This window comes from Macrotis lagotis, chromosome X (assembly GCF_037893015.1).
Source record: "Macrotis lagotis isolate mMagLag1 chromosome X, bilby.v1.9.chrom.fasta, whole genome shotgun sequence".
In the NCBI taxonomy this organism is placed as follows: domain Eukaryota; kingdom Metazoa; phylum Chordata; class Mammalia; order Peramelemorphia; family Peramelidae; genus Macrotis; species Macrotis lagotis.
The window spans coordinates 628,261,448-628,280,823 of NC_133666.1; the positions used below are offsets into that span (position 1 = coordinate 628,261,448).

General features: G+C 47.5%; 1 protein-coding gene across 2 annotated transcripts; it reads right to left on the reverse strand.

The window, feature by feature from the left end:
* Nucleotides 1-956: 956 nt before the first annotated feature.
* PRKACA (protein kinase cAMP-activated catalytic subunit alpha) lies at nucleotides 957-18,930 on the reverse strand. Of its 2 annotated transcripts, none has more exons than XM_074203605.1 (10): nucleotides 18,803-18,930; nucleotides 6,570-6,631; nucleotides 5,987-6,118; nucleotides 5,192-5,290; nucleotides 4,753-4,835; nucleotides 4,377-4,503; nucleotides 4,164-4,259; nucleotides 3,889-4,011; nucleotides 2,103-2,267; nucleotides 957-1,747 (listed from the first exon to the last, which is right to left on the reverse strand). In XM_074203605.1, the coding sequence occupies exons 1-10, from the start codon at nucleotides 18,846-18,848 to the stop codon at nucleotides 1,622-1,624; spliced, it is 1,059 nt and encodes a 352-aa protein (XP_074059706.1). In that variant the 5' UTR covers nucleotides 18,849-18,930; the 3' UTR covers nucleotides 957-1,621. The 2 variants fall into 2 exon arrangements, with proteins under 2 accessions (XP_074059706.1, XP_074059707.1); XM_074203606.1 differs by lacking the exon at nucleotides 18,803-18,930 and adding an exon at nucleotides 13,484-13,696.
* Nucleotides 18,931-19,376: the final 446 nt, after the last annotated feature.

Below are 19,376 nucleotides of genomic sequence, written 5' to 3' on the forward strand. Positions count from 1 at the left end.
TTCCGTGAAACAAATTTCTTCGAATCACACAGGTTTAAACTCCCAGGTTCCCCCCCCACCCCCACCCCAATGACTCCTTCAGGGATGGGGGGAAAATGGAGAGAGGGACAAAAAGAGAAAGGGGGTGGAGAGAAGTGGATTGCTCTCCACCCAACTACTTCCTAGGGGGGGGAAATGATAATTCAGATGCCTCGACAAGGGGTCAGTGGGAGGACTGATGGAGAGCTGTCAGACAAGCCAGATGGAGGGTGTTTCCGGGCGATGGGGGAGGGTGGTGAGGCTATCAGGTGAATAAAAATTGGCATTCCCATGGCCAAAGGAAGTTCTCTGCTTTAAAGCTGTGGCACTTCCTGTTTTCCTTTCTCCCAGTTCCCCTCTTTTCCCCACTCAGGGTGGGCTACATCCTTCAATTTGCTTATAGGGAGTGACGCTCCCTGGAAAAATGGGAAGTTAGTGGCTGTGAAGTAAAAATCTATAGATAAGAATGGCTAAAATGAAGGAAGTATACCCCAGGGATATCTGGGAAGCTCCTTTGGCAGGGATCACAAAGCCAGGCTGCCTGGATGGGTTGGGAAATGGTTTTTTTTTTTTCTGGTGCCCTAATATCCCAAGTGAACAAAAACTGGGGAGCAGGAAATATGTGTAGCTTAAGAGAGCTGATCATGAGGAAGGGAGACCACTGGGAGTGGGGGGTGGGGAATGCTGAAAGAGGCCAGGGCTCTTTCAAACTTGGCAGGATAACCCTCAAAGGGACGTCACAATTGTTCCCACAACTCCCTGTTTAGGATCAGCAGCAAAAAGTCCCCATCCCCAAGTCACAGACCCAACATAAAACCATCAGTTAAGATCCCGAGGGTAAAAGCTCCATGGCCTTTGACCTAGGCAGATCCAGACACATTAAAATGTATTTGGGACAGCGAGAGAAGGTGGGAAGGAGTTAGGATGGAAGGCAAATATAACTTAAATAATATTTTAATTTTTTTTTTAAATAGAAAGGAGCCACAAAAATTTTACTAAAACATCTTCCCAGGCAGGGTCTCTCCTTGCGGGAAACTGGTTGGATGATCCTTTTACCCCCTAGACAAGGTTCTAAAGTTCTAGGGAAGAGGTCAGGAAAATGACAAATAATGGGCAAGCATGGTACTCTTGGGATTTCCCTGGCTCCCCTGCCCCAACTTCCCAGTCCCAGGGGCATCAGTAAGGAGCTACAAAAACAAGGGCCTGGCTCTAGGTACAAATATCCACTCTGAGTGGGGGTTTAGATAGAAATTGTATCTCTGGTGGTGTTAGAGGGGGAAGATTCAGGGCTGTTTGGGACTGGAAAAACTGACTTAAAACTTGCATGGAGTTAGGCAAAGAGTAAAAAGGAACCCAGCCATGGGGTCTACTACCAGCTGGAGTGAGACAGTGAGGGGAAAAGACAGTGAGGGGGTTAAGGATGGGAGAGAAGAGGAGGGGGACCATATTTGAATCTCCCTCTCCCTACCCTGCAAACATCTCTGCTTTCTGATCTCCTAGGGAAAAATTAATATGCAAAGGACTCTGGGGTCCACAGGCTGTTCAATCCACCCTTCTTACCCTCCCCACCCCAAAAGAAAAACACCAGGACCCAGGGACACCATTAGAACTCAGAAAACTCCTTGGCGCACTTCTCGTTGATGGAGATCCGGAGGTCCTCCTCCTCATAATCATCAAAATTACTTGTGTCACCTGGGCCTTTGCACTTTGGTATAAAGGGAGCTTCCACCTGTCAAGGAATTAGAGAATCTTAGAGGTGAAGGGCCCCCCAACCCATCCTCTACTCCCATTTTACACATGGAGAAACTGAAGCCCTAAGAGGGAAGTGACTTGGTCAGTGACCTAGAGCATCACCTGCAAAGAAACAGGGAAGATACCTGTTCTCCTCCCCAGTGAAATAAAAAGACCCTGAGACCTCCCAAGGGCAGAGCATGGCATGTCAGGGATAGGAGGAAAGAAAGATCAACCCAAAGTCATTTTACAGAGGGGAAACAGGTGCAGAGAAGTGGCTCCAAAGGTAGAGCCACCACCTAAAGTCCTATTCTCAAGCTACCAGTCACCTCATCCTAGCTGAGGGACCATACCTTTCTCTGGTAGATGGCGATCCAGTCAGTGGTGGCGAACCATTTGTGGTTCTTGATGTCACTGACACCATTCTTGAGGTTCCCATAGCGCTTGGTGAGGTCCACTTGGAGCAGATTCCGAAGCAGGTCCTTTAAGTCGGAGCTGAAGTGAGAAGGGAATCGCACCTGGAAAGACGAGGAAGGGATGCCAACAACACAAAGAAAGTGGATTCAACTTACTCAAGTGGGATCTATGGGTGCTTTTAATATGATCTCTTGGAAACATTCAAAATCCTACCCGGCCATCAAACCCCAATATAATTTCAGGCTGCCCTTCCTTTCATTTATTAAATACAATAAATCTATTAAGTTCCTTAAATATGCAGGGCATTGTGCCAGGCTCTGGGGAATCTAGACAAAAATGGATCTATTTCTGTTGTTAAAAAATTTGTAGCCATTGGAATTGGAGCTCCTGGAGGTCGGGGCTAGGGTTGTCTTTCTGTGTGTCCTCAGGGTACATTGTAAAGTATTAATACCTGTTAAGGATGATGATGATGCTACTTAAGAGATACAATGTGTAAACAACATCTACAAAGTTTACAAACAGTAATAATAACAATTTCAAAAGGGAAAGAGTGTTATTAACTGAGAAGGAATAAGAAAAAACTCCTGCACCACCACTTTGGGCATGGATTCTGGAGGTGGAGGGAAGGGGTAGAGCTAGAAGTGGCTGGGAAGGCAGAGCACAGTGAGCAGGTGGGTTTCAAGGGACAATGTGTTTAAGAATAAAATGAATTTAGACTGGAAAGGTATGGGGGGATGGGGAGGGATTTCTAAATGGCTTTAAATGCCAGACTGAGGGAGTTTGTCTCTGATTCAAGAGGCAAATAGGTAGCCATTCAAAGTTCTTAAGTGAATGTGATCAGATCTGTGTTTTAGGAAAATCAACTTGGAGAGTGTGGAAGAGCAAGGCTGGAGGCAGATCAATTAGGATACAAGAGCCTGAACTAGTGTAGAATCTGTCTGATTATGTCAAAGGGGATTGATGATGGAGTGAAAGAGGTGGCTGAAGGAGGACTGAGAAGGCTTGGTAACTGATCAAAAATGGGGTTTTGGTGGGGGGGGGGGAGAAAGGAGTCAGTAACAACTCCAAGATGGAACCAGAATGGATGCCATCAATTGAAATAGAATGGAGAAAGCGGTTTTGTTTTTTAATGTTTACTTTCAGTTTCAAATTATCTTTCTCTACCTTCCTTCTCTCTCATATTGAGAAAGAAATAAGAGGGACAGATAGCTTTTTTTGGGGGGGGGGATTTGGAAAATAAAATTATGTTTTTCCCATGTTAAGCTTGATATCAAGCTTAGTCAATGGTAGAACAAAGATTCAAACCTGAAACTTCTGACTATTGGTATAATACTCTAGTCTTTATTTTACCTAAGAATATCTCTCATACTGATATAATGATAATCACTTGAAAAGAGCAGAACAGATGCTATGTTGTGAGCTTCCTGATGGGAGCATGGGGGGGGAGGCGTGTGGCACTATGTCTTATTTATCTTTATTCCTTCACAGTGCTTAGCACAGAGTCTTGGACACTGCAAAAACCAGTGCCTGTTGGGTACCTTTTTGATTAATATGAATTCTCTACCTGGTATATTGAAGACTCAATAGTCCTCTTACAATATCTAACCAGGATAAAACATCACCTTACTGAGGTAGTTCACAGAAATATCTTTCCTGAGACTCCAAAAGAGCTGAAAGAGTAATGCTTCAAGCTGTCAGTCAGGATAGATCTTGTGGCCTCACCTTCCCAGAGACAATCTTTTCATAGATCTGGATGGGCTGGTCAGCAAAGAAGGGGGGGTAGCCTGCAGCCATCTCATAGATCAGGACACCTAAGGCCCACCAGTCCACAGCCTTGTTATAGCCCTGGAGAAAGAAAGTAAAGATCAGGATAGAGGACAGAAAAGCTGAGGAACTGGATCATGAGAAAAGGGCTTTGTCTGGTTAGGGTGAGGACTGAGTGATAAAAGAAAAGCACTAGAAAAGAAGGGAGAGTCAACTGTTTGAAAGCAGCTCACCTTGCTAAGGATGATTTCAGGAGCCAGGTACTCGGGAGTTCCACATAAGGTCCAAGTTCGGCCCTTCACTCGCTTGGCAAAACCAAAATCTGTCACCTATGGCCATGAGAAGTATGACTAAGAAAGTGAAAGGAGGCACAAGCAGGAGGGGGGCAAATATGTTGGGTATGTGCAAATGTGCTGAAATTCTACCATCTCTGCCTTGGAGAGTACCTGGATATAGCCCTGTTGGTCAATGAGAAGGTTCTCGGGCTTCAGGTCTCGGTAGATCAGATCCAGTGAGTGAAGGTATTCAAAAGTCAGGACAATCTGAGCTGCATAAAAGCGAGCATGGGGCTCACTGGGGGAAAAAAAGGAAGGATGAGCTGCTAGAGGCTTATATAAGAGGAGAGGAAAACTTACAAAGAGATCCACCCATATCCCCAAACTTAAATCATCCTCTAACCAGGACATCTTTAGAAACCTTCCCCTCCTTTCTATTAGACACCTGGTCCACGATGCTTATTCATCATGTGAAACACCCTGGGTCAGCAAGTCTTTTTGCCTGGCACCAGGACGCTCTGGATGGGCTTTGAGGATACCTGCTCACCTGAACCTCCCGATCCGCCGTAGGTGGGAGAACATTTCTCCACCTGGGACGTACTCCATCACCATGTACAGGTTTGTGTTGTCCTATGAAGAAAAGAGTCTTTTTTCTACCCCCCCTTCATAGCACTGGCTCTAGCCTGGTCCTCTCCTTCTCAAAGGTGGGGAGGTCCAGTTTGCCCCCTAGGTTCTACTACCTCTTCAAGGCACTACGTCATTCTCACAACCCCCTCCCCACAGTGTCAAGAATGACATTAAATGTTCATGTGGCCCCAAAACACAGGCTTCAGAGAAAACTTTGGGAGAATGTAGCTGATCACCCAATTCATACTGAATGAAAAAGTATAAAATGGACTCTACTACTCTCCTGAGGAGGGGACCAGCCTCCCCACTGCTGCCACCCCTGCCCTCTGGCTGGTTAAGGCCAGAACTCTCTGGGATACCTTGAATGAATATTCTAGTTGGACGAGGAACGGGAAGTTGATAGCCTGCAGGATACGCTTCTCATTCATGGTGTGCTCAATTTGTTTCAGTTTCACCACCTTTGAAAGGGGAATGGGGAAATGGGATGAAGGAAATTAGAGGGAAAGAAGATGGGTCAGCTTCCAACTGGGACTGCTGCCTGAATTTAGAGGAGAAAAGGATTTGGGGATCGAGTTTGACTCCATTTTTAGAAATGAAGAAATAGAGATTCAGAGATAATATATGATCTGTCCAATGTAACCCAGAGGAAGCTGGGGACCCAGTCTCTACTGATTCCAAAGATTTTCCCATTATACCAAGGTGCCCTTTCACACCTCTGTTCTCTTGGCCTATTTAGGCATATCCTCTACTCCCCTCTTCCCCATCTCCCTCCTCCCCTCCAGATCCCAGGGCCTATCTCCCAGCTTTCTTCTTAGCTCATCACTTGGGAGATGACAAGAATATGAGCCAAGAGCAGCTCTTTTCCCATATCCCTAGGATAAGGGAGGGAGGGAGAGGGAGAGGGAGAGGGAGAGGGAGAGGGAGAGGGAGAGGGAGAGGGAGAGGGAGAGGGAGAGGGAGAGGGAGAGGGAGAGGGAGAGGGAGAGGGAGAGGGAGAGGGAGAGGGAGAGAGAGAGAGAGAGAGAGAGAGAGAGAGAGAGAGAGAGAGAACGAGAGCATCAAAGATAGAGTATACAAGTGTTTATGTGTAGATGGGAAATGGTCCATGAAATACGAGACCCTGGTGTCAGGGGGATTAGGAGGGCAATACTTACCTTCTGTTTATCAAGGACTTTCATGGCAAAGTAGTTCCCAGATTCCTTGTGCTTCACAAGTATCACTCGACCGAAAGAACCAGTGCCTAGAGTCTTGATTCTGTCAAATTGATCCAGCTGGACTGTACTTTGCTAAATAAAGAGATGGGAAATCTGTCTCCTTTAGCCTTGAGGAACCCCTCCCTCCTCCCCCTGCAGGATGAGGTGAGCTAGTGTTAGGATGGAAGCTTTGGGACTCTCTTCTTGTAACCACAAAATGGGCTTTACTAGAACTGAAGGAAGCAGGGCAGGTAATATATGGCAGATGATAATGTATTCCTTAGAGTTGGGGTAGAACATAGGTATAGCCCTGGCACAGGGTCTAGTAGCAGCAGCTGGGGCTCAGAGTCAGGAGGGGTTGGGAGAAGATGGAGGGGAAGACAGACAGAAATCTCCTTGGAGTGATAGTATGGTGACCAGTGGAAGAACCTGTCTGAAAGCTTTGGAGCTGGATGGATAAAGGATCCCTTGGAAGACTTTGGGAAGGTGGGCCCCAGCACCTGCCATGCAGACACCCCCGCCCCCGATCCAAAATTTGAGGTACCTGAGATGGACTTTCCCATTTCTTGAGGAATTCTTCTTTGGCTTTAGCTAGAAACTCTTTCACTGAAAGATAGGGAGAGCACAAATTAGAGGCTTCAAGAAACGAGAGCAGAAAGGCTCAGGGAGACACTGGCAAGGAAATACAAAAAGTCACCGAAGATTTACTAAATACAATGTACAAGGCCCCATGTCAATCACCGAGGATCCAGAGGTAGAAAACAACACCTGCACTCACAGAACTTATTTCACAGGCATTCTCTTTTGATATTTTAACAACATTACAGATGCTACAGCTTGGAAGGGACACTGGGCTCTTACTGCTGTGCCAACATCTGACCTATGTGTATGCTCGTGAGGAAGAGTTAGGGAGAACTCAAAGGTTTTGAACATGAGATTGAATAAGGGCAGTGCTGTCGATTACATTATTATTAATATCTATTGTTGTTGAGAATGATTCATTATACAGCCGTTCGAAATCCTGGTATCCTCCTTTCCTCTTCTTCCTCCTTCACTTCTTATATATGAACTCTGCTTTCCCATCCTCTCTCATCTTCATTGCTTCCTCTTTGCTCACACTGTCACCACCCTCAGTCAGGTCCCCATTAGCTTACTAACAGGTCTTCCTGCCTTCATTCCATCCTTTGTGGTGTGTATGATGTTCAGTCATCTGGGTTATGGACAGAGCTATTCATGTCAGTCCTCTGCAGTTTTTGGGTGTCTACTAAGTTTCAGCACTTCTTGCTAGCAGCCTAAGTCCCACCCAGCAGGCCTATTTGCTATAACTACTGACCAGGCCTGTTATACTTGAGCCAAGTGAGAAAGTTTTTGTACCCCTGTCTATACGTATTAAGACAGTGCCTTTCCACATTCTCTTCCAGGCCTACATCCTTTAAAGACCAACTGCAAAGTTCCATTCTCCAGAAACACTTCTAATTTCTGCCAGGTGAGACCCAAAGATCTTCCCCAGTTTGGGCTTTGTTTTGGATTGCTCTAATGCATTCCTCAAGTATTGTTATGTAGAAGAATTATCTGTGTTGGAGTGTTGGTCCCCTTTTGACTGCAAGGATCCTATAGGTAGGGTCTGTCTTACCAATTAATTACTCTCAGCACTTAGAACAAGGTTTAGCATACAGCTGAACCTGTTCCACTTGAATTGGGCTCTGGATAGTTCCAACACGACTTAACTCCATTCAAGCTATATGTGAGTTCTTTCCCCAGGGTTCCACCCCTCCAAAACACTTCTTCCTTACCTCCACCCCCTTAGGGGAAGACCTACTGCCTTCTAGATTGTGACCAAGTGGAGAAGCCTAATTTCTAGTCTGTGTCTCTTCACTCTCCCAACTAAAGTATGTACTCCAGCACCATCACCAAGTGTCCAGGAATGGGGAGGGGGGCTTTATCCAGGGAAAAGGGGTAAGGATTCAAGCTACAGGCCAGAGTTTCACCCCCTCCCCCCAAGCTCTGACCTACATTCCATGGACGCCAATGTGGGCTGAGGTATTTATAGCCCTGGGATTTGGCTGTTTACTCTGGTCCCTACTCTGGTGAGCACTAGGCCCTAGGGTGGAGGTCTCCTCTACAGAAAGGCTTCAGCCCTGCTCAGTGGCCTTTACTTCACAGCCTGCCTCCTCAGGCACCTTTCAGTACACTTGCAGATCTTTCCCTTGACCTCCCCTCCCAGGGGCCCACTCCTCTAGAAGTCTCCCAATGTCGTCATAACCTCTCTCTAATAATAGCAGCTGACGTTGCCGGAGCACTCTAGAGCTTTTCAGCCAACATCCCTATGGGGTGGAACTATCAGTAGTATTATCTCCCTTTTATACATGGAGAACTGAAGCTCAGAGACTTTCAGTCTCCTATAGGGCTGATATTTCAGCCAAGCCTAGTCTCAAAAGGACATCCTCTGCCTCTCCCTCCTCTTCACTTTTCAGAATTTTTGTCTTCCTCCCAGGCTACATAAAGCTTTTCCTGATCCTCCATCCTCAATCCAGTGCTTTCTTTTCCCCCTCACAGTAGTTTGGACTAGATTGCTTACCCCCCTCAATAGCTAGTAAGCAACTTGAGGGCAGGATCTACTTTTTTCTTCTCTTTGTAGCCCTGCAAAGTTTTTTTTTTTAAATAGATCTGTGATTTCATCAATAGGGAAAATCCAGCCGATCCACAACTTATCTGGACCTTTACAGTTTTAGCGCACTCCCAAGTTATGTGTCAGAGCTGGCCCTCTACCTGCTGTGCACTGTCTCAGGTCAAGTGTCTCAGCTGACTTGGTAGGGCCTTAGTGCCTACCTTGTGGTTTGAATTAAATGATTATTTCAAGGTCACTGGGCTAGACTTTAAATCATACCTTTTGCTCTTCCCACTGGGATATCTTGCCTCTTACAAAAGAGGAATTATATACCTGTGTTCTACCACAACTCTAAGGAATACACTATCATCTGCCATATTCCCTGCCCTGCTTCCTACAAAAATTATGTTTCTCTGGCATTCTAAGATTTATAAAGTGCTTGCCTGATAATACCTGTGAGGTAGCTATGAAAGAACCCCTTTTTGTCATCCTCATTTTAAAGATGAGGAACCAAGGCTCAGCAGAATTAAGTCATTTTTTCTGGGGACACTTGACCTTTTCATCTACTGTGCTCTGGTTCCATAGGCCAGAAATCTCTTATTCACATAGCATGGAGACCTAGCACTGATCTTTCTGAAATAGGGAAGGCCCATTTTGGGATGAATCTGAAGATAGCAAGAAATAGGCATTAGTTAGGGGTGAAAGATGCTCCTCAGGATGGAGCTAGAGGATAGTTCAGAAAACATCCTGGCTTCAGTTTCAGGAGCTCAGGGTTCTTGTCTGACCTTGGCATTTCCTTGTTCTGGTGACTAGTCTCAGACCTTCCACACTCTGGGCCTTAGTTTCCCTGTCTAAAAAATGAGCAGGCTGAGCTTCTAAGATTCCTTCTGCATCAGAAGGACTTGGAAAGAGGCCTAGGAAGCTGAAGAGACACAGCTATGGAGACTATCTGAATCACTTCTTTCAATTAGAAGGGAGATAAGAACTATTCCCAGCAAGGAAATAAGGTGAACTCTGGCTTTTTGCCTTCACTTTTGTAGAGAAAGTGACTGCTTCTTGGGCAGGTACCTGAGTCTTTATCTTCTGCCACTTCTTACCATATCCTCTCAGAGATGGGGACAGATCCCAGGTCCAAGACCCAACTACCTATTCTCTCTACAAGGTCCAAAGCCCTCTCCAACAGGCACAAAGACAAAGAAAGCCCTCATAGGTGTGAGGGCAGGGGTAAGCAGCCAGTCAGCCTCTCCAGTTGACACTATGAAGGAACAAGATAGGACAGCTGAGCAATTCTAGTAATCTTCCTAAACCAGGTGCCAATTCCCCTAGAACAGATTCTTTTACCATCAAGGCTTTCCGGCTTCAGAAGTAACACTTAGGCTGCTGAAACCAAGATTCCAGAAGATTCTGTCTTTCTCCTTTTTCAACCATCCCACTCCCCAATCTGAGGAGGGAAGGGCAACTGGGAAGTCCTGAAGTCCTTCCTCCTCAGGCTAGCGCAGTCTGCAAGGCACAGCAGAAGCCTTCCCTCCAAATCCCTCTTCCAGCCCCACCAAGGAGAATCACTGGGAGTCTATCTCTTGCACTGGGAACAATCACTGCAAGCTGGGCTGGATATTGTTTCTGTTGCCCCTTTTCTAGTATTCTGGTTAGGGAAGTTCCAGAATGGAGAAACAGGGCCTCCTGCGGGGCAAAGTGTGAAGCTGAGCTCCTCCCCATTGGGGAAAATATGAATTCTCAATTGCTCCAAGGAGGCGCCAGGGAGCTGAGGCCAGGCAGGCCAAAGTGATGCCACAGCTTAGGGCTTTAAATAGATCACTGAGGTAGCATTGGGTCTCTCCAGATCCCACCCATTGTCCCAAAATTAGGCTAAGGGTGGAGCAAATGAAGGGAGACAGTGGGTAGGGAGTGGGGGTGGGGGTAGGGGACCTGACCAAGTGATCCTACACCAACCTCTATTTCCTGTCTCTTTGAAGGTTGATTCCCCGGTGTGTACTGGGGGATCCAGGATGGATGCCAAGCAGCAGTGAGGATTATGAGCCAATGCAGGTCAGGAGCTTGGGTGGCTGGCTACAGCTTGGGCCCCCAGAGACTGTGGCGAAGGTAGCTAACAAAGCGCACAGCCAGGTGGGTCCAGAGAAATAGCTGTAGCCACAGCTGAAAGGTCATCTCTGAGGTGTTCTCAGGTTCTATGCCCTCTGTCTTCATCCCTAGAGATATCTCTGGGATCCCTTTCTGGGAAGGCCTGGGAACAGGCAGATGAAGAAGCCCCAGAGCAACAATGTCAGCCTGAGCCTTCTGCAAAGAGAAGGCGGGATGATGGAGGAGAAGGAGGAGGAGGAGCTGGTTGCCAGGGAAGCACTTAAAGGTACCTGCTCTCAGAGTCTCAAGTGTTCTTGGAGTCATAGGAGTATCTAGAGCTGAAAAAGACCTTAGAAATCTAGTCCAGTTACTTAATTTTACAAGAAACTGAGGTTCGGAGTGAGGAAATTACTTGCCCAAGATCACAAAGATGCTTTGAGGGGCTCTATAAGGATAGCCCTCTCTAAGTATTTTCTTTCTTCCTCAGGTCACCCAACCTAGTTGGATTGAGTTTCTGCTCTGAAGGAGCTTTGTTCTTTTTAATGGGTGGCACTGGGGTTAGGATATGCCAGGGAACATCCAGTTAGAATATGCAGTGGGTGGGCTTCCTCTGCCTGTCCATATTGCAGGGTCAGGACTTGAAGGGGTTAATAACAAGGAAGGGGTCACTGGGAGTCCCCAGAAAGACAGAATCATTCTTAGGATGTCCTTACCTGGTATGAGAATATTGAGGGGGAAAAAAGAAAGATGGAACCAGGTACCCTGAGGTTTGCTACCCATACAACATATTTCCCTTAGTTATTTTCATATGGTCCCTCTATTAACGGAGAATCTGCTCCTCTAAGCAGATCATATCAGGTTTAGAATCAAGTGTCTCCCTCACTCATGCCTCCTATTGGTTGGGGGTAGAAGAGAGGGAAGGGCTAGGTTTCATTTTTACCTTATGCCTAAATTAAAAGTTTCAAAACTGACTTTATTTCGCTCTGCCCTAAGGTGCTTCTCTCACTGACACAAGTTTCAATTAGGAAAGGAACCATGGTTTCAGAGCTGGAAGGTACCCTAACCAATATCTAGTTTAGCCTTCATTTGAAGAACTGATGTGAAGAATTCTCCACTTCTTCAAGACACCCCATTTCTGATCAACTTTTAAGTGTTTGGAAATTTTTTCTTCTATAGAATTGAAATCTACCTTTTTGTACCTCCTATCTACTACTGTCCCATGTTCTATTCTCTACAGTCCAATAGGGCAGCTTTTGCCAACTGCCTTCCTATCAGGGAATGAAGATCATAACAACAAAGATGACAGCAAAAGGCAGCTAGTATTCCCTGGGATTTGCAAGTACTCTGCAGACTTGGGAAGAGACATGACCGAGAAACCATTGGCATAAGTTTCTCTACTTCCAGAAACAAGAAGGAAGTTAACATTGGCTACTGAGGCAAGCATCGTGCTGGAGAAGCTAGAGATCTCCAGGGATTTTTCCATATTTAAGCAATAACATAACTCTAAGCATTTGATCACTTTTTTTTGCAAGGCAAATGGGGTTAAGTGGCTTGCCCAAGGCCACACAGCTAGGTAATTAAGTGTCTGAGACCAGATTTGAACCCAGGTACTCCTGACTCCAGGGCCCGTGCTTTATCCACTGTACCACCTAGCCGCCCCTAGCATTTGATCACTCTTAACTACTCTACATAACTTTTAAAATCTGATGCATTAAACAAACAAAACAACAAACCCTAAATACTGTTCCTCTTACACGTAAATGAAGTCAAAACAGCAAAGCCAAAACAGGAGGTGATAAAAATGATCCCAAGAGACTTTTCTTAGAAGAGGAAGTTCTAGACACAAAAATTCTAGGACATCAATTTACTCAAGAGATTGGGAGCTCCCTCCCGAGTCCATATGATTAGAAAATTAAAATTTGTCCCAGAAGCAGAGCAGCAAATGTCACTCTGGTATGTCAGGGGTACTTTTGTATTTAAATTTCAAAACCCAGGGGCCAAGGATCACAGATTCAGAGTCAGAAGAGATGAAGGTATGTTTTGAGGTAAACAAAATTCTCTCTTCCAAACAATTTTAAGGGTTGGGTAGCACAAACTTTACTATGCTATTTTACAGAGGAGGAAACAGGGTCGGAGGTGATGTGACTTGTCCAAGTCATTAAATGGCAGAATCAGGACTCAAACCCTGGCCTTCACCTCAAGTCCAAAGAGTCTTCCATTTATCACACTGCCCTGCTAGGATAGTTCACCCCACCCTGACCCCTCACATGGGGAATGTGTTTGTGTGTTTGTGTGTGTGTGTGTGTGTGTGTGTGTGTGTGTGAGAGAGAGAGAGAGAGAGAGAGAGAGAGAGAGAAGGAGGGATAAGTCTGGGAAAAGAGGGGTGGGCTGACACTCCCCAAGGGAAGGACTGACAGTCTTACGATCGATCATAGGACTTTGGAGTTGTAGTCGGTCTAGTTCACTAGTTTTACAGATAGGACAACTGAAGCCTTGGGGAACGCCAAGCCTAAGGTCTCACAGGCTCTAAGTGGCAGGTAGGATTCAAACTCAGGACTGGGCTCTTTGCAGCGTACATACACCTCTGGGGCAGGGGGGTGAAGAGAAGACAGAAACGTGGGAGAGGGGTAGGTGATCCTACTGGGGGATCTCAAGCAGCCCCAAGCTCTGCTCTTTTGCCCACCCACTCACTCCTCGACCCAAATCGTGCTCGGGAGCGTGGCGTAACTTGCCCACGGTTACTATGGCAACAGGGGTCCTGGGGGGCTCACCTGAAGCAGCCATCGCCGTCTCTCTCACAGGACAGCCCCGACTATGGTGGCTGCAAAGGGCCAAAGCTCAATGGGGGCTCCTCGGGGGGCGCGAGGGGGGGCGGAGCCGCGGCCGAGCCGGGGGCGGGCAAAGCCCTCTGGTCCGGGGAGCCTCCCGGGGGGCCTCCCGGGCACCCACACAACGGCCGGAGCGCAGGGCAGGCGGGCCCTCGGGCTTCCGGCCTCTCCCTCGAGCGGCGGCTGGAACGCGCCTCCGGGCCTCCCCGGCCCAGCGGGAGCCCCGAGTGGCCGCTTTGCAGGCGGGGTGACGCGGGTCGGCCTGGGCCCCGGGCCCCGGGCCCCCACCAGGCCCCTGCCCCGGCCTTCCGACTAAGGGAAAGGGGGCCGTGGAAGCTCCCTTCGAAGGTGGGTGGCAGTGCCAGTCAGGATAGGATGGCTTCGAGCCCCGCGGGCCCAAGCCAAAGCAGGCCGGTCTCGAGTTTCTGCCCCCAGTGCGCCCCGTGACTTCCCCTTCTCTGCCCCAGGCCTCCCCATTCTTGTCTTGATTCATAATCACCAACAAAGCCCATCTAGTCCCATCCCAAAGGCAAGCAACCCAGGCCTAGTGGTTCTCCTCAACCCTTTCTTCCTCGTGTAGCCTCCTGAGTCTTATCTAAGGCCACGTCGGGGTTCCACAGCCTCCCCTCTCCCCCAAACGCCTTCTGAGTCTGCTCTTGAATCTGCCCCTTCTGGAGCATCCACACTTCCCTTCTGTTCAGGTCCTGCCTGTAAAGAGAAGACTAGCTGTGGGGAATCAGAAAGCAGTGCCGTCCCTTCATCAAATGAACTTCCACCGATCAGCAGGTGACGGATTGTCTAGTCCAGAGGTGTTGAACTCAAACGGAAAAGAAGGCCCCAAACTATAGAGAATCCGATTGACTCAGACCACCACAAATCAGCATCCTCCATGGTCTATTGTATTTTTTAATTTTGTTAAATATTTTCCAATTACATTTTAGTCTGGTTTAGCCAGTGTTCATTTTTGACACCTCCAAGGTCCAAACCCTTTATCTGGGCAACAAGAATTTATTGAGCATTTTACTCTGCTAAGCACTGGGGTCAGAAATACAAGCCATTTCGATGAAGCAATAGATTAATATTGGACTTGGGAGTTAGAAAGACAAGAGTTCAAATCCTGCCTCAGACACTTATTAGAATGTCTAACCTTAGGCAAGTCTTAAGTTCTTTTACCCTCAGTTTCCTTATCTGTATAATGGGGATAACAATAGCATCTTCCTCCTACAACTGTAGGATCAAATAAGATTATTTATTAAATGATGGTATGCTATATTTATATGTGTGTGTGTGTGTGTGTGTGTGTGTGTGTATATAGATACAGATATACATACACACACTAGTTATTACTATTTAGGGGTGAATTTTACAACAGTGCATGCTCCATGAGGGCAGGGACTTCATTTTTAGCTGCCTTTTCAAATGTGCCTGGAACACTTTTTTTATTTTAAATATGGGATTTCACAAGGGGAACTTTTGACTGAAACCAATAATCTTTAAGTTTCCTGGGCCACTGAGAAGATAAGTGAGTTATCCAAGGCCACACAACCAATATGTCAGAACTCAGGATCCTTAAAATATGTTTTTTCTTTCTCTGGGGTGTCAGCATTTGGGGGTTTTTTCCCTCCTTGGAAAGAGATCATAGGCCTCAAGAGCTGGCAAAAGTCTGAGAGATCATTTGGTCTAATCTATTTCATAGATGGGGAAACTAAATTTCTGCTTGAACCCATTATCCTGTTTCAGAGGCCAGCTATACCATGCTCCTCTTGCCTAACACATGGTAGGTGCTTCAAAAATGCTTGCTGAATTGCATTACAAAATTTGGGCAATAGAGAAAGAAAATGTTTTAGCATCAAAGGGTTTAGTGCTCATCTAATCCAAGCCCCTCCTTTTTATTAAGGACACTGAAACCCAGAGAAAGGACCCAATTTTCTCAAGGTCACAAAGCTAAGAAGTAAGAGAGCCAGGATTCAAAACAAAGTCCTCTGACTCTCAATTCCCTAGTTTAATTATCCCTCTGACAAGGATCCTTGGGTATGTCTCCTGAAAGGAGTACAATGGATATATCAGTGTTGATCCAGTTGAGTGATTTTACCCCATGGTCAAATAACATTGAACTCTACTCCCTTCAAACTTGCCTGGCTACAGCCCTAGGCACAGTTTGAACCAGAAGGTGCAACAGGATTCTATCTAGTCAGATAGGAAAGGGAGAGATCAAGGACAGAACTTTCTCTAGAGCCCTCAAAGGGCTTCTTCTTCTTAATTCTTAGTAACTCCCTCTGGCTCTTGGCTCTTCAGGACCACCAATAGGGGATCTTTTATCTACCTCCATGCCTCTGACAAAGTGCATAACCATTTAAAGGTAATTTCTTCCAACTAGGCAAGCAGCACAAGCTTCTGGTCCCATCTCCTCAGCCTCCCTCAATTTCTGAAGTGGCTGAACCCTCAGAATTCTCCCTCCAGCTGTTCTATGCTAGGGCTGGCTCTACCTGCTCCACTTTTAGCAAGCCCTTGGCCCTGGTCACACTTTGATATCCTCTCCCCAGTGCCTGGCAGAGCTATCTCTGGCCAAGCTACTGCTACCTTTCCCTTCCCTGAGTTCTGTAGGATGGGACACACCAAGGAGTTGTAGAGAACAAATTTCCCTGGTCAGCATGCCTGGGCCCTATAGGAAAGGGGTGAGGTATGGAGACTATCAGCACAATGCAGACTACTGAGCTGGACATTTCAGACCTTTGCTCTGAGGGCCTAAGTGGGTAGAATTAGGATGCCAATGCTTAGAGTTGGAGGGGGTTTCTATCCAGTTTTAGAAAATAAATGATTCTAGTTCTTTGCCCTATCACCTTGATTTAGTAGTAGCAGGGATAATATATGGGACCCTGGCAGCTGAGTTTACTGGTAACCAGAAAATCATAGTTACTCATGATTATCCTTTTCTTGTCACCCTTTATTTTCAACTGAAGAAACCCAGGTCATGCTATCCTAATTCAATCTGAGCAGAGTAGACCTAGTTTGCCAAAATTGGAAGATCACCAATTTCCACACCTTTCCAGTACTATGGACCAGACACCTATCATGAGAAACTGGTCTCTATTGGGAAACTGCCCATTAGAGAATCCAGGGGCATCTGGCAGCCTGAGGAAGCCAATTACTGGGCCATTGCAAGACAGAGTCTCCATTGTGAAATATCTGTTTATTGAGAGATCTGGAAGGTGCTCAGATCCTGGGGGTGGGGTAAAGCACAGAAGGAATGTCCAGGAGATGGGGCTGGTGGGGAAAAGACCCAGACCTCCCTCTACCTAATCTTCAGCCATCTCCTGGTGGTAGGAGTGGTTAAGGAAGCAGGGAGCAAGGATTAATCTCTGAAAGGAAAGAGTCTGGCTTTGGGGGAGATGGGAGAGATCCAGGGCCCACAAATAAAGTCTTTTTGTCATGCATATAGATGAGGTAATAAAAAAGGGTAGAAAGTGACAGAAACATGGAAAAGGGACCATAGAGAAGATGGTCTAACTTGGAGTCAAGGGAATCCCAACACTTTCCCTGATCAAATGCTCTAATAACTAGAGAAATGTGTGTGTCTGTGTGAGTAACCACAGCTATTCTGGGGAAATACAGAACTGGATATAAATGTTTAAAAAGAGGGAGAGGAAGGAAAGGGTGAGACAAAGATAAGGGGGTACCATATGAAAACATAAGGCTGATATGATGGGCCATCATATCAAAAACTTCAAAACTACTTGCAGCTCCACAATAGATAAGAAGTCAAATTAGAGACAGTTTTCAAAAGAAAAATCACAAACTATGTGATCAGATAAGAACATACTCCAACTCCAAATCACTAATAAAAGAAATGAAACTAAAATACTTAGAGAACCTGAATCTCACATTCAGCATGTTGAGAAAGATGACAAAAATGGAAAGTCATTGTCAGAAGGCCTGTGGAATGCTGGACATATTAATCCACTATTTGTAGAGTTATTTAGACCAATCAGTTCAATAATCCCAATAATTTGGAATGATTTAAGAAAACTGATAAAACTGTATAGTTTGACCAATTCATCTAACCCTAAAGAACTCAAAGAGGTCAAAGATAGAAAGGTCCAGTTTGATGTCAAATTATTCACAAAGGCATTGTTTGCACTTGCAAAGACCAGAAATCAAAGTCAGTTACCACTGACTGAGAAAAGCTCAAAGATCTAAGAATTACAAATGTAATGGAATATTATGCAGTTATCATATATATATATATATATATATATATATGTCCATTTACATGTGCATGCATGATCTAAGTGAAGAGTTAAGAGAAATATGGGAGAATATTTTTAATCTATGCATAATGTAGTAAATTTAGCCTGAGGAACTATACACAATAACTACAAGAATGTAAATTAAATGAACACTAGGAGGAAGCCGACTCTTTTTAAATAACCAATCTGTTCAGTAGAACAGATAATCAAATACACTTCCCTCCTTTTGTCAGAGAGAGAGAGAGAGAGAGAGAGAGAGAGAGAACTAAAGGATCATAATGTTGCATGCGTAGCTAAAGAAATCACTGTATTGGCTGTTTTTGCCCGTTTCTCTTTGTTACCAAAAAAAAAAAGGCTCGATGGGGACCTCAGGGCAAATATGATTGTGATGAAAACCAAAAGGAATCAATAAAATCTTTGAAACAACGACACTCGGGATGGGGATCAACAGACGGAACCTTTGGAGATGCTTTTAAAAAAGGGTGTGGTGGGGCTCCAGAAACTCCCGATCACTGGGTGACCGGGCCAGACACTATGAGAAGGGCCAGGGCGGAGAGGCCCGGCCAAACTTCTGGGGGCCTTGCGGGAGAAGGGTGGGCCAGGAGGCAGGGCCCCGGCTCGGGCTTGACAGCTGGCCCGGGGCTCCAGCAGGAGAGGCGGGAGGAGGGGGCGGGCCGGGACCACACGCAGGGCTTTCGGGGGGGCCGGGGAACGAGAACAACAGCAGCCACGGCGAAACGGGGGCCGGGCCCACCAAGGGGGGCGCGCAAGGCCCCGCCAGGATGACCGGAAGGGGGGGCGGCGGAGGGCAGGCGTTTCCGAGTTGCTGGAGGGGGCGAGATCGGCGGAGTCCGACCCCATCTTTTCACGGATGAGGACACCGAGGGCCACAAAAGTTGAGAGTCGGGCGGGGAGGGCCGGGGGGCAGCGGGCGCGCGGCGCCGGGGGGAGGGGGCGCGGTAGAACGGACGCTACCAGCGGGCGGGACGGGGCCGGCGAGGGCCTGGACACTCACCGCTCTCCTGCTCGCTGCCCTTCTTGGCGGTGGCCGCGTTCCCCATCTCCGCGGCGCTGGCTCCGGCTCCGGCCGGCTCCCCCCACCCCCCGCCCCGGGCTGCGGCGCTGGCACGGGCGCTGGCGGCCGGCTCCCCCCACCCCCCGCCCCGGGCGGCAGCGGCGGCGGCGGCGGCGGTGGCGGCGGCGGCGGCGGCGGCGGTGGCGGCGGGCTCAGCTGGCTTCCGGAGCCCCGGTCCCCCCCACCCCCCAGCCGGCTCCAAGTTCCCGGCTCCCGCGTTCTCCCTCGAGCTCGGCAGGGGAACCAGAACCCGAGTCCGCGGCTGGCCGTGACGCCCCACGGCCCCGCACCCCACTACCCATTGGCCCCCAGCATCTTGAGTGACGGCCCCGCGCCCGCCGCTCATTGGTCGAAGGCGATCCTCCCGCCCTCTTATTTGCCCCCAACCCGATGACGCCAGACGCGGCCCGCCCGCCTCCTACTGGCCCCCAGAGCATCGGCTGGGCGGGCCGTGTCCCGCCATTGGAGGAGCCCTCGCTGACGTCACAGGCCCCACCCTGCGAGCCTTTGGATT